The sequence below is a fragment of the Meles meles genome, chromosome 10, assembly GCF_922984935.1.
Source record: "Meles meles chromosome 10, mMelMel3.1 paternal haplotype, whole genome shotgun sequence".
Taxonomy (NCBI): domain Eukaryota; kingdom Metazoa; phylum Chordata; class Mammalia; order Carnivora; family Mustelidae; genus Meles; species Meles meles.
Window position 1 is genome coordinate 23,548,897 of NC_060075.1, and position 14,128 is coordinate 23,563,024.

General features: G+C 56.3%; 3 protein-coding genes across 9 annotated transcripts; 1 reads left to right on the forward strand and 2 right to left on the reverse strand.

Moving 5' to 3' along the window:
- Positions 1-585: 585 nt before the first annotated feature.
- Positions 586-8,224, forward strand: LOC123951650 (glutenin, high molecular weight subunit 12-like). Of its 7 annotated transcripts, XM_046020470.1 has the most exons (10): positions 586-772; positions 840-926; positions 1,004-1,165; positions 1,906-1,973; positions 2,131-2,426; positions 4,218-4,285; positions 4,621-5,760; positions 5,856-5,945; positions 6,151-6,242; positions 6,328-8,223. In XM_046020470.1, exons 1-10 carry the CDS (start codon positions 647-649, stop codon positions 6,428-6,430), a joined length of 2,232 nt encoding a protein of 743 aa, XP_045876426.1. In that variant the 5' UTR covers positions 586-646; the 3' UTR covers positions 6,431-8,223. The 7 variants fall into 7 exon arrangements, with proteins under 7 accessions (XP_045876426.1, XP_045876423.1, XP_045876424.1 ...); XM_046020467.1 differs by having other exon boundaries at positions 5,856-6,242; positions 6,328-8,224; XM_046020468.1 differs by having other exon boundaries at positions 586-696; positions 5,856-6,242; positions 6,328-8,224.
- Positions 8,225-8,251: 27 nt separating this feature from the next.
- Positions 8,252-9,379, reverse strand: ATP6V1FNB (ATP6V1F neighbor). Its single transcript, XM_046020475.1, has one exon. It carries the CDS (start codon positions 8,958-8,960, stop codon positions 8,256-8,258), a length of 705 nt encoding a protein of 234 aa, XP_045876431.1. The 5' UTR covers positions 8,961-9,379; the 3' UTR covers positions 8,252-8,255.
- A 95-nt stretch (positions 9,380-9,474) lies between these two features.
- Positions 9,475-11,850, reverse strand: ATP6V1F (ATPase H+ transporting V1 subunit F). The gene is made up of 2 exons (XM_046020476.1): positions 11,606-11,850; positions 9,475-9,837 (listed from the first exon to the last, which is right to left on the reverse strand). Exons 1-2 carry the CDS (start codon positions 11,761-11,763, stop codon positions 9,636-9,638), a joined length of 360 nt encoding a protein of 119 aa, XP_045876432.1. The 5' UTR covers positions 11,764-11,850; the 3' UTR covers positions 9,475-9,635.
- Positions 11,851-14,128: the final 2,278 nt, after the last annotated feature.

The window sequence follows — 14,128 nt, forward strand, 5'->3', positions numbered from 1 at the left end:
TTGTCATAACCTACACAAACCATGCCTCAACCGGCTGCATCTCCTGTGTCAGACGAGTCAGCAGAGTGACCCGGGGCCAGCGCCTTGCACTTGGATAGCGTAGAGCAGGCACCTGGGAAGTGCTCGCCCTTGTCCTGCCCGTGGTGGCTCCTGCCCCCTCCCCAGACCACGTTTCCCCCCAACCCGTGTTCATCACGGCCACTTGCCTCCTGAGGAGGAAGACAACACCCCACGTTAGCTAGGGCGCCTCGCCTCTGTGGGGGAGGCCAGGACCCACTTGGCACAGTAAGTGCACCTCGGTGGCTGCGGCCCGCGTGGGGCGGGTTGCGTGGATGGAGCACCGTTGCCAGCGACATAAAACACATGCTCTCAGCACAGGCCCCGCCCCGCCCTGCCGCCCCTTACAGCCAAGAACCCCAGGTCAGAGGCAGGCCGAGGCTCCCTGAGACTTGGCTGGGGTCCAGGCCCCGGCTCACATGTCAGGTCCCCTGCATTACTGAGCTTGGGAGCCTTTGTCTCCTCCTCTTTCCCCGGTCCTCCCCTCTCCCAGCTCCCGCAGCAGAGGAGAGGAGGGAGGGAGGGAGGGCACGTCTGCTCTGGAGCCACCGCAGGCAGGACAAGGGCGAGCACTTCCCAGCACCTCCCCATGGAGCAGACAGCCCCACCTGGGGGCCCATGGCTCCCTTGCAGCCACAGGCAGGCCTTAGCCCTGTACCAGCACCTCTTTGGACGCCCCGCGGCCCTGGGCCAGCTCCAGGCTGCCCTGCAGCAGGTGACGGAGGTGGGGCATGGCCTCCGAAGGGCAAGGCGGAGGCCTGACTCCATCTTGTCCCCTGCAGGTGCGAGAGAGTCGGGCCTGTCGCCCAGGACTGGAGCTGCCCACTGTGTTGCTGGAGATGGAGTGGAGCTGGAGGGCCCAGGAGCAGGTAGGGGGCTGGCCAAGGGGCGTGGCAGAGGGCAGAGTGGGCACCCCTTCCTACCCTGGCGCCCCATCTTTTTGCAGCTCCTGTGGGACTTGGAGCTGCTGACTGGGGCGGGGCTGAGCCTCTTCTGGCCCCCCCGGGCCCTGGTCTGTGGTCTGAGGGGCCAGGCCCAGTGTGCGTGGAGCCAGCGCAGCAAGCCCCATGGTGGGACAGGCCGGGGCCCTGACCGGTGGGCCAGCAGGGTGAGCAGGGGCCTGGCTGGAGGCAAGGGGGGGGTCAGTGTGACATCGGGGTGATGGTGGTCGTGAAGGAAGTGGGAGAAGTAGGGGCTTTGGACACAGATGGGCCTGGATCCTGTCTCTGTACAGATGCTCCCTGGGGATCAATGTAAGCCTCTGTTCCCTCAGCTACGAAATGGGGAAGATAATCGATCTTACTCGGAGGGAGCCCCAGTGGACTCATCCACACGAAGGTTTTGCATGTTGCCTAGTGCCTAGGACCTTCTCATTACATACAGGCTGATGTTACCGTTGCACAATTAATGACCATCTTGATCAAATCAGTGGCGTGGTGACATCTTGAAGGCTTTAGACATGGCTGCAGTGTGGGAGGAAAGCAAGCCTGGCTTGGCTCCTGAGGGCAGAGGCCCAGAGGCCCGGGGTCTCAGTCACCAATGGTCAGAAGCTCTTGGGGCAGGTTGGCAGCCCTCTCTGAGAGCCGAGGCATCCTCAGCTGTAGCAAGAGGGGGTGTTAGCGGGCGACCGCTAAGGGAGGGCCCAGCCAGCATTGTTGGCCAGAACGGAAGTCTCATCTGAAGGCTCGAATGGGTGGGAGTGATCTATTTCCTCATGAGGAGGGGAAGAGAGCAGGGTCATACATAGGCACGGACACCAGGAGGAGGGCTGATCATGGGCCATCTTCAAGGCTGCCCACCACAAGGGGGATGAGCCCCTGTGGACTGGGGCGCCCTCCAACTTTCCAGAGTTCCAGGCTGTGCCCACTGCCTCAGGCTGGGGACTCTCTGAGCCAGACCCACCAGCTTCCAGACGGGTGAGTCTTTCTCCCAGGAAACTCTATCCAGTTTGTATTGCCACACAAAAGGGCCAAACACTGGACCCTTTTTCCTATCTCTTTCCACAGTCCTGCCCAGCACTTCTTCCTTATGCCCAACATTCCTCTTGGGGTTCTCACTCAGTTGTACCCATAGGGTTGCCCCACAGCCCCTGGAAAGGGTGACCCCCGAGTTCCAGCTCCTGGGACCCAGAGGTGGGTACAGAGCTGGGAGAGACCACCCTGGACTGGGCTCAGGCATTGGGATGGGGAGACAGACGGGCTGCCTCCCCCTTCCAGAGCCTTTGGGCTACAAGGGTGATTCTGAGGCAGCCTCTGACCCCTGCAGGGGGCAGGCAGTAGACCCATCATGGGCCCTGGATCTGGGCGAAGCTAGGAGTGACAGAGACCCCCGATGGGAGAGCCCTCCCATGCCTGCAGAGCCTACACTGGGTACGCTGACTCCCTGGCTGGTGGCCAGACAAGATGGGGAGGAGGTGGGAGGTCCTCATCCTAAGTGCCCTGATTCCAGTCCCCTTCTCAGTCATTCTTCCTCTCATACTTCTTATTGGGTGCCAAGGAGCACCCGGGGACAAGAAGTAGGTTTTATTTTATGTCCCAGTTCTACCTGTTCAGTACCAGCTGTCTCGGGCACTGCGTCCAGGATTCTGAAGCTAAACTGGGGCTCCGGGGAGGGAGTGCTGGCAATGACTGTGTGCGGTGGCCCAGGGAGGAGGGGATGGAACGCAGCGCATGTCACCTGTTTGCCACCCCTTCCCCCTCCCTGCTGGGCCCTGGGAACATACAAAGCATGTTGGCCTCATTGGCCTCATTATTTGGTCCCTGTCACTGCGGGGTTCACAGCTTAGTGGGGGTATAGCCATAAACAGGCAGTTAGAATCCCATGGGATAGATGCTGTGAACCCTGGGCCTATTAATTTGAATGAAACAGACTCTCGAATTTTTGGTTAAATAAACCTAGTTGAGCCATTAGCCTCTCATTGTTGCATCATGCACGTGAGAGAAAAAGCAAAGAGCCAACGCTTGTTTTTCTTTTTTTTTTTTTTTTAATTTGACAGAGATCACAAGTAGGCAGAGAGGCAGGCAGAGAAAGGAAGGAAAGCAGGCTCCCCGCTGAGCAGAGAGCCCGATGTGGGGCTCAATTCCAGGACCCTGGGATCATGACCTGAGTCAAAGGCAGAGGCTTTAACCCACTGAGCCACCCAGGTGCCCCAAGTCAATACTTGTTTTTCTGATCAACAGAGATTTTTCCAAGGCAAAGATCTCTTGGGAATACAGAAGTATCAGTTACAACTTTATAACCAGAGAAATAAGTTATCGAGTAAGACAACAGATTAGAATTGTGAGGGGACAGGGGTTGGGGGTTATGTTCACTGTTCATGGCAATCATTTCTAAAGGCTTGGGAGTCTTATCAGACTCCTTTGTTTGAAAGACATTTTCACAAAGAACATACTCATTTGGTTACTGTTGTGAATATTCACACATCCACATTGCATAGATGGGATATTCTTGTGAACGCTCTCCATTTAGGATCTTAAGAAATCCAGTTCTGTTAACAGTTTTAGGGATGCAGAATGACTCTCCTTCCTTCACAGCTGCGCGGGAGCAGAGATGTTTCCTATCTTTTTTTAGAGTTCTTTTGTTAATTATGAAACTTGCAGTTTTTAGAGCAGGCTTCAGCCTAAAATTTCATTTCTTGAGTTTCTTTTGATTTTACTGTCAGCAACCAAGAAAGACGTAAAGAGGATTTTTCTTAATAACAGCAAAGTAAGGTGCATACAGTGGGTTTCTCGATGGGCCTAGATGGGCCCACCAGGAGGAAGTGGGGTGCCCTTATAAGGCACTGACAAGCCTGGCCAACAGACCCTCCCCCCACCCCCACCCCACCCCTGTCCCCGGGCATCCTGTGGAGGTTTTGAGGACGAGGGTGTGCAGGTTCTGCTCACGTTCCTCTGAGGTGCTCTGCCTTGGCTGGGAGGATGAGGAAGGTGTGGTCAGCTGTTGGCAGGCGGGTCCAACAAGCCAGCACATGGCAGGGAGTTTGAAGAAAGGTGGACCAATGAGCTGCGACAGCGCTGAAGTTCAAACATGAGTCATCAGGGTGTCCCCTTCCCCTTATGTGCTGGGCACTCCCTAGGCTTCTTGGTTCCAGTTCAGGTGGAATGTGTGTGAGGGGCTGGGACGTGACCAGAGGGTTCCTAACATTGGTCTTTCTCCCTCAGGTGGCTTACAAGGGCCGAACCCCACCACCAGCAGTAGCTTTGGGGACCCAGGAAGCTCTGAGTTCAAGGTGAGAGTCAAAATGTTCTGGGCAAAGGCCCTCTCAGATTGGGGATAGCAGGGGTGGGGTCTGCCTTGGAGGAGGCTACGGGGCAGGGGTGGGGGAGGTGATGCCACCTCCTATAGGCTGGTAGAAGAAGGGGCCCTCCCTGAAGCACCGTTTACACTACATACACCAGGCTTAACTACACACAGCAGGCTTAATGAGTTCAGGAATCAGCAAGGGCTGTAATGGAAATGAGGTCCACTGGGACAGCATCTGAAGTCTCCAGGGTCGCTTGGGGAAAGTGGCCCTGGCGTGGGGATTCCCTCACAAGCCTGGGCCCAAATGCTCTTCCTTCCCAGGACCTGGCCCAGAGAGGAGAGAGAAGACAAGCCCGACCTACAACCCGAAGGCCATCCACAAGCCTATGGGGGAGGAAGCTCGTGTCTCCAAGACCCTCAGGCCTGCCCTCCCAAGGCCTGTCAGAACCCCAAGATCCCCCCGAGGGGCTGGGCTGGAGCCTGGGCCAGGAGAGGGCAGAACTTCACAAACTGCTGAGGATTGAGATTCCTCAGAGGCAGAGAGAGCAGAAAGAAGAGCGCCCCGGGGGTCAGAGAGGGGAGGCCCCCAGGGAGGAGAGCAAGGAAGTTCTGAGTCAGAGAGAGAAGATACACCAGGGTCAGAGTGGGGAGGCTACTCAGGCTCTGAGGGAGGAAGCCTCCGTGTATCCCGGGGGGAAGGCTCCCCAGAGTGAGAGGAGAGTGTGTCTTCGCAGCAGCCCTGAGTGCCAGAGAGAAGAGGTCCTCCAGGAGCCGCAGAAGGAGACTCAGGGACGGGAAGTGAAGAGCTTTCGGGCTTCCCCAGGCCGAGTCTCACAAGCCTGGGCGGTGGCCGAGGGAGAGGCGCCCACACAGCCCCCGGAGGAAGGCGGCTCCCTGGGAATTTCTAGGGATTTCTGCAGGTCCCCAGAAGAGCAGAAGCCTCAGCCTGGGGGAAGGAAGAGCCCTGGCTCTGGGGAAAGGACCACCCAGCTAACGCAGGACCAAACTGACGGCCCAAAGCCAGCCGCAGGAGACCCCAGGGCCGCCCAGGAGGGGGCGCGGCCTCCCCTTCCACCCCGGAGGCTCCCAGGCCCAGGGGCCGAGGCGCTAGCGGCTCCAGGCATCAGGGGCTCAGGCGCGCAGGAGCACCCCGTGGCTCTCCCGGGGTGCCCAGGGCCAGTGCGCGACCCACAAGGGCTTCAGGGCCTGGAAGGAAGCCCGGACGTGGCGGAGCAGGTGCCCGGCAGTTCCGCTAGTCTCCTGGGCGCCGTCGGGGAGCCGAGAGGTGGTGCGGAGGCCCCCGGGGCCTCGAAGGCCGCGTGGCCAGGGCTCCTGGGCCGGGAGAAGGCGTCGGCTGCCGTGAGCGCAGCGCAGGAGGAGACGGCCCTGCAGCAGCTGCTGGAGCTGCACCGCGCGGCCAGGCGCAGGCGGCGACAGGCCCGCGAGCAGCAGCAGCTCTGGGTGCGTACCCGGGCGGCACCGGGCCAGCATGGGGCACGAGGGGCATGAGGAACACGACGGGCGGCCGAGTGGCCGCTGACAGCCGCCTCCCCCAGGTCTTGGAACGCCTCCGGCTCGCCTGGAACCGCCACTGCCGGGTGCACCCTCTGGGGTCCCCACCCAGCCCGGCCCAGCTCCGGCCACAGGCAAGACTCCCGGGAGAAGACAGCGGGGCCCCCGCGATCCTGCCTGGGCGGGGATGGGGGGGCGCCTCCCGGGTTCCTTCCGTCGCGCACCGGCACCGACGCGGACCCACGGCGGGAGGGGCGCGTCTGCCGGGTGCTGCCTCCTGCTGGCTCCTTCGGGCCTGCGGAGCGGGCGCCCGGGGACTCAGCGCTCTGCGGGACGCAGGAGGACGCGGTGGGGCAGCGACGGGCCCTTCGGGAGCAGCTGCAGCGAGGGCTCCAGGAGAGGACCTGGCGGCTGCGGGCCATAGGGGTCAGGTGAGAGGGGAAGGCCAGGGACACTGATGGGGCGGGGGTTGTTCCCTTTTTCTGGCCTCTGGGATGACAGGCCACTCTCACCCAGGAACACCCAGAGCTTCCAGCAGCTACTGTGGCCTCCTGGTGCTGAGGACCCCTTGCCTGGAGAGGAGCGCCTACCCTTCCCAGGCCCCTCGAGTCGCTGCTGAATCCTCAAACAGATGATGAAAGAGATGGGAATTAAGGAAAAAGCAAGCCAGCAACCTGCAGGCCAGCAAAGGCAGAACAGAGGTAGTTCCAAGAAAGGCCCAGAACTTTGCCTCAGGGCCTGGGAGGCCAGACACATGGACACACACAGCCGCTTCAGCCCCACCAGGAGGCATGTTATTTCTTCCTCCCTCCGCTAAGTCCACTGCCTGGCCACCGTCAGAGAGCCAGGTCCCGAGGATCAAGCAGTGAGAAGACCCCATTCTTTCGGAAGAATGATTCAATGCGGCACAGCTTACAGGAGACCAGTTCTTGCTTCACTGGGGGGCCTGCAAAAAGATGTCAGAGGCCAGGAATGGGGCCTGGGAAAGGGAACTTGTGGAGCGCGGGAGCCCTGCCTATGAAGCCCTAGGAATCTGCCTGTATTGTATCCACTTTAGAAGCGCGAAGGAATAAAAGGTACTTCTGAGGAACACTGGCTGTGGGCAAACAGGGAGCCAGCTGGGGGTTCAGACCAGCAGTGACGGCCGAACTGGTCAGTCTGCCACGTGCCATCGTTTCCCCCACCTTAGGCTCCTCCACAGAGCGGGTGGCAGGACACCCAGCACTGCTGGTCATGGGGACAGACAGAGCTAGACGGCTCTGGGAGAGAGAGGGTTTCCTTCTAACTCCTGTTCTCCTGGGGCATGCTTCCTGCTTTCGTGGGAAAATTCCTCTTTTCCCCTCCCCTTTAGGACCCTAAGGAAAGTGGGGGAAATTTTTAGGCAAAACATCAGCTGTGTTTATCCCCAGCCATCCACCTTTTTTGCCCAGGCACTCAAGCACGCGGGTGGGTGGGGGGCGACAACGGCGACACACGCGGACACACACCGACAGCGACCCATGACAGAGCAGCCTCACTTGCAACTCAGGAGCACACAGAGCAAAGGACACGGCATCACCCAGCAGTCCTCAACGCTTGCGGGCATGTTCCCTTTCCTGTGCCATTTAACTCTGCATCTCCAGCTACACCACGGCCTCCCCCCTCTCCTCCAGGAGGACAACCTTGACTCTCAGCCTCACAGAAAAAGCAGACTCGGTCCAGATGGACAGCCTTCCCACCAACATCATCTCCCTACCTCTCTCTGTGCCCCCTGTCTCTTGTGTCACATTCCAGCACCTGGAGTTCCCCAGGTGAGCCCACCTAACCTCAGACTTTAAATAGCACCTACATCCTGATGACCCCCAAATTTGCATCTTCGGCTCTGACCTCCTTCCAGAGGGGGGACCTCCATACACAGCCGCCTCGTTGGCCCCTCCAGCATGGCCAGGGCCCACCTGTCTTCACACACCCTCCAGCCCTGCTCCTCCCCATCTTCCTTGTCCAGGCGCTTGGGCCCGGCACCCGGGCTTTGCCACGGCCTCCTTTCCCCTTCTGTCATTCAGCATCAGCAGGCTTCATGACTCCTCCTCCAAAACATAGCCTGTATGTCCCTCAGCTCTACTGCTAATCACCCTCGCCCAAGCCATCGTCCTCTCCTGCCACGGTGACCCAACAGATGCAGACCTCAGCTGCTAGAGTTGACTCTTTCCCAGGAAAGGCCGTTACTTACAGAATAGTTAGTAGCCTACCAGTTCCATCCATGGCTTAAAACACTCTGTGGTTTCATCTCCCACTTGGATAAAATCCAACTTCCTCCTTTGTGTCACTTCACTTCTGTTAGGTCCCCAGAGAGGCCTGTCTGGACAATCCAGCTTAAAGCCTCACCCATTCCTTGCCATCTCCCCCATCACTCCCTAGTCTCCTCGTGGAACTGGTCCTTCTCGGATGGGTCCTTTGTCTTATGTTCACGGCCTGGAGCCCCCACTAGGATGGACACCCCCAACCACGTCTCGTGTGCCTAGTGCCGACAGCATGGCCTGGCTCAGGGCAGGGGCTCTGTGTTCGCGAGGGGAATGATTTTGGAGAGGTTGGGGCTCACCCAGCTGCCAGCCGTATGTGAAGCTGGTGGTGATGGGGAAGAAGTAGCGCATCTCTGGCATGTCCAGTTTTCGGGTGTTGAGGTAGCGATAGCGCCCCTGGAAGTCGTGGGAGATGCCTTCATACAGCAGAGCCCGGGTGGCGGGCGGCACCGGGTACATTTCTGACTGAATAGTAGGGGTCTCCAGCGCAGGGCTGGGGGCCTTGGTTGGCACCACTTTGGGGGCCGGTGGAGGTAGAAGTGGGGCTTTGGGGTGCAGGGTGGGCAGTTTGAGGGGAAGGCGCGCTGCAGCCTTAGCCTTCTGCTTGGCCTTCACCATCGTCCCGTACTTGCGGTGCCATTCACAGCGCAACATCTTCTCCCGCTGATATTCCTCCTTCCAGAAATTCTGCCGCAGCGTATCCATGTTGAGCTGCCGTGACATGGTAGCAGGGGAAGGAGCGGTACCTGGCTGTCTGTCCCCGAGGGGTGAGCAACACTGAGCAGAGTCATTCTGACAGCAGGGGCCGCCACAGGCAGTCACCCGGCAACGAGGCCTCACCTCACACAGGGCCAGGGTTCTACTCGCCATGCCTGGAGCAGACCTCACACGCCTCGCTCCAGAGGCAACCTCAGGCCAGGGCCCATTGGCTAAGATCCTTGATCTCCCAGCCTCTTGCAGGACCCAGGCTCGGTCTGATACCACAGGCTTCTAGGTTTCCTGTGCTTCTGCTTCCATCTGTTGGGGTCAGGTCCTTTCCTAGCCCAAGAGAGACTGAAGTGGGGGAGCCAAGGGCCTGGGCGCAAGCCTTCTCCCGTTCCTCCCCACCAGAGCAGGTCACTTTTGATTCAAAAGACCCATCCTTGAGTTACGACCTCCTGGCACAATCTTCCTGGTCCAACTTTGCTACGCCTGTATCTTTGGCCAAACTCTTCCCAGTCCTGCCAATCTAATCCCTCAAGGGCCTCATCCCATGCGTGTCCTTTGTAGCACCCAGCCTCAGTTTGGAGAGAAACACGAACATTACTTTAATTTAACATCAACAATGACACTGTGTAACAGCACAGGGAAGAGGTAGTGGAGAGAAAACACTCAAGGCTTCCTGTTCCCTAACCAGGCTTGACTTTAATGGCAGAGCCCCAGCAACCTGGAAGCCCCTCACTTAGCCTCTTAGTGGAATGGGAAGGGGCAGGGGGCTGGGGCTCACAACTTAGAGAAGGGCTGATAGCAAGCCTGGGGAGACGCTGCCTGGCTGTGGGGAAGACCCTAGCGCAGGTCCTCGGCCGTGAACATGCCCCTGGCCCTGCGCAGGATGGAGTCCTTGGCGGCATCATAGGGGTGCTCCTTGGACGGGATCTCCAGAACAGCTGGAATGGAGCGCTGGTGGGCGTCGAGCGCATGCCGCACCATCTCTGCGATGTACTGGTTGATGAGGATAATGCCAATGTCATCCCGGTTTAGAAACTGCCTGTTGAGAGAGAGGAGAAGGGATTCCAGGCAGTCCACTGTGAGGTGGTGAGGCTGGGCTGTAGAGGGGAATGGGCTTGACCCAGAAACCGCAGAGTTCAAGGGCAAAGGTTGCTAGCTAAACTCTCTCCATTCTAACCAGGATCAACTTCATTAAAAAATCTAAGGGCCCTGGCTGTCAGGGTTGGCTTCTACCTCCCCTGCTTGGCAGGCTTCCACGTGAACTGGTGCTGAAGATTAGGGCACATGCTGGCATATTCTGTATGCTATGAGGGTAAGAATATGCATGTCTGTCCCTCTATATGTACATGAAGAAAAAGCAGAAAAAGGTAAATAAGCAATTAAATGTTTACAGGGGTGGAGAAAGGAGCTAATGAAGTGGAAAAAGACGGGGTGGGGTGGGAATAAGACTTTTCAATGTGTACACCTTTTAAATATTAATTTGCAAACCACATGAATACTTTAACTTTTCGAAGGAAAACAATTTTTTTTAAGGGGGCTGATGAGACCACTAAAGGCCTTAAGGTCTATGCTGATGAGGCTGGCGGATGGATCAGAGGGGAAGTTTGGTGTGAGCCAAGAATACAGACAAAAGGAGGAAAATCATACTTTCCCCAGAGAGAGAGAGCTAGACTGGGATCTCCCTTCCTTGTGATCACCCATACATTAGTTAATTACTAATTTTACTGAGTACTTGCTCTGTGCCAGGCACTACAGCTGGTTAGACCTGATGATCTCTGGGTCCCTTTGGATAGAAGCATGGAAAGTTCTTGGAATAAAATCTGTCCTTCTCCCATAATAACTTGGGTCACTTTGCCAGAATGCTTAGAGAGCAGGCCAGTTGAGGGCCTTTCATACCCCAGGCAGCAGGAACCAGTTTGAGCCTGCATCTCCAGGCTGTGTAGGGAAAAACAGGTGAACATGATTTGTCCCTGAGACTTGGCAACAGGGGCCTTAGAGAAGGGGAAAGAAAGCATAGGGGGCTGGCATTCTCAATTCAAGTCTCACCTCCTGGTTTTAAGGGGCATGCCTGCATTCACACTATGAAGTTATCACTCTTGTCCCAGGGCAAGAAATGAGAACTTCAAATGCAAGATCTTAGCCGAAAGTAGGACACTGACTGTCCTAGTACCTGCTTGCTGTGCTCAGGACAATGGGAAATTCTAAGAGTGAGGGAACTGTACAAGCAAAGCGAGGACTTGGCTTAAGAGAATTAGGCCTGGGTTCAAACCCCTCTCCCTCTCTTCCAAATGGTACGTACTTTGGTACGTAACGTCCCTGAGCTTTAGTTTTCCCACTTGTAAAGGAGAACGATAACCCCTACCTTACAGGATTGTTGTTAGCCTCTAAGGGACGTGAAAATACAAGAAACCCCGACCCCACTGCCTAGGTGTTCCCGATGAGTGCGTGGTTCCTTTAGAAGCCAATCCGCAAGAGCCAAGCGCTAGCAATGCTGGGGGCGAACGTGGGCGGAGCTGAGACGGGACCCTGGGGTGGCGCCCGTCACGAGCTCTGTTCCCCTTCTTTCCTGACACAGTCATGTGAAGATGAGGAATTGACATAGCCCGGTTCCCCCAAGCCCCAAAAGGGAACTTGGAGCACAGAGGCCTCCTCCAGAAGGGCTGCCGGACCACCTTCCTTGACCCTCGGCGTCGGGGTCTGGAAGCCCAGCCCAGGCCCGGCGGCCGGGTCCCCGCGCCGCCCCCGCTTACTCTCCGCGCTCCCACCCAAGGCAAAGGGTCCCATTCAGGCCTTGCGGGCTACCGTACCGGAAAGTGTCTTCGATCTCATTGATGGCTGTATCCTTTTCCACCACCAGGAAATTAGGCTGGCGGTTCTTGTTAAGCTCCCCTATGCCACCCAGCAGGAAGCCAGTCACCGTGTCCTCGTCTCCGATCACCGCGATTAGCTTCCCCCTACCCGCCATTCTCGCAGGGAGGTCCGCTACTGCCGGGAGTCACCGATGCCCCACCTCCGCAGGGCGCCACCTTTTCGACCGCACCTCCACCCCTAGACATGCGCAGTTCACCACTCCGCCTACCGGGACATGCGCATCAATAGTAAAAAGGGCTCAATCTGAATACGCCTGCGCCATAAAGAGAGGCCCGAACCTGGGGACTACGATTCCCAGAAGTGCGCGCGGCAACACGGGCTCACGCAAGCGCATTCCGTGGCTAGTTCACTAAACCTGTTGCGCCTCCTGCTGAGACAAATCTAGAGCCTGAAAGAGAAGGTGAGGTTTTTGTTCTCCAGGGTAATGTCCAGCCCTGTATCTTCTATGTAAGTATTTAACTATGGCACAGAGTTAACAGCTAGTACGTATTTGTTTAGTGGATAAAAGATTGAACAAGTTAATCGTGACTCTGACTAGTGAGGTAGGGATTCAAGTGAACAGGCAATTACAAAGCAGTGTGTTAATTGCTAAAATGTGGGCAGGACGTGGAAGCATCCACTGAAGGGGTAACTAGCCCACTGGGCTGAGGGTGTGCTCAAAGAAGATGGCCAGAAGGATTCAGGAGATAGAAATAAGAACAAAAGGGCATCCGAGGCAAGAGGAACAGCATATGCAGAGGCTTAGTGACTAGAGGGCATAAGTGCCCTCAAGCAAAGGTAAAGAATCTGGAAGTTATCCTGAGGACAAAGTATCCTGAAGTCGCTGGAAAATGATGTCGTGAGATATATGTTTTAGAGATAGTGCTGTCACGGTGCTGTGTGCAGAGGCAAGACTGGAAGGATACCATTGCAGTAAGAGATAATGGTGGTCTGAACTCCAGTTGTGATAGTGGGAATGTGGAGAAGGAGATGGAGTCAAGAGATATTTAGAGCAGAATGGACAGAACTGGTTTTCAGATTGGATGTGTTTGGGGATTGAAGTAGAGATCCAAATGACTCCCAGGCTTCTGGCCTTTGCAACTAGATGGATAGCAGTAACATCCCTGAGAGAGTGAGCTCTGTGAGATGTAGACTGAAAGGTAAAGGGCCACTCTTTCCTCCTCCATTTTAGCCAACAGGCATCCTGGCATTCAGCGTGTGGTTTGTGAGTTTAGACTGCTTGAGATACCCAGATGGTCTCGGCTGGTGGTTATTTGTATGATAGGCTTGGGGCTTGGGTACACCTGGTTTGAATCTTGGCCTTGCTACTTAGAAGTATGATTTTGGATTTATCACCCAAATTTCTCAAGGGCCTCAAGTTCTTCAGATAGTAGTATGCTCACCCCCTTGATAAGGCTGTTAGGGTTAAGTGACTAGAGCCCATAAGTGCTCAGCACCCAGGGCCATGCTTTGGTTGGGGAAGAGCAGCTGGGCTGGATGTCTATAAACAGGTGGGAAGCAGGTGATGCTGAGCAGGGGGCCAATAGGCCATTCAGGAAAATGCTCACACCTGGGGTGAGTGGGGTGGGAGGGTAGAGAATGAGGAGGGGTGTGTGTAGAAGCACCTGGTTTAGTGCCTGGCACTGAATTGGTCCACAGTGGTCACGGGTGGTTGGTACTTAAGAGAATGGATCCTGCCTTCAGGGGTTTTATCGGGTAAAGAGCTGGGCACACTTACCATACACTCATTCATTCAACCAGTGTTTATCACATGTGGCCATGAGGAGGCTGAGGACTCAAGCTTGATAAAATATGATCTCATTCCTCAAGGAGCTCCCTGCAAGATGGGGAGGCAAACCTAAGAGAGGCCCTGGAGGGTCTTATGGGAGCAGGATTCAGAACAAGGAGGTAGGGAAGGGAAGAAGAAACTTTAAAAAGAGCCTACAGGCAGATAGGCTACTGAGTAAAGAGGCGAGGAAGGTGGTATTCCCTGACCCACCACTATGTACTGAATGTCCAGGGGCAGGTCTCGAGTTGAGGGGTCAATTGTGTGAAATACCTCTTTGCCCTGCTCTGTTACTGAATTACTCATTTATTCATGTGTTACACCTGTCTGTATTAGACCTTCCAGAGTCAGGGAGCTCAGACTGGGGGAGGGGCATGTAAATAAAAAGCCACAGATCAGTGTAGTGATGCAGAGATGTGTCCTGGGGCAGTTTGTTGGGGGCAGATCCAGGAGGGACAGAGAGGGAGCTGGGAAGATACAAAGGCTGGAGAGGCAGGGGTGTTCCCAGGCACAGACCCAAACTGCAGCATGGCTGCCCAGGAAGCTAGAAGCTGTGAAGTGGGTTTGGAGTAGAGGGTATGTTTTGGAGTGGGCATGCTGACTCAGGATTTCTTGCATGAACTGGTGGGGGAAGCTGGTGTGTGAATTTAGAGGCCTTGTTAGGAAGACTAGACGTTAGCCTGGAACCAGAGGG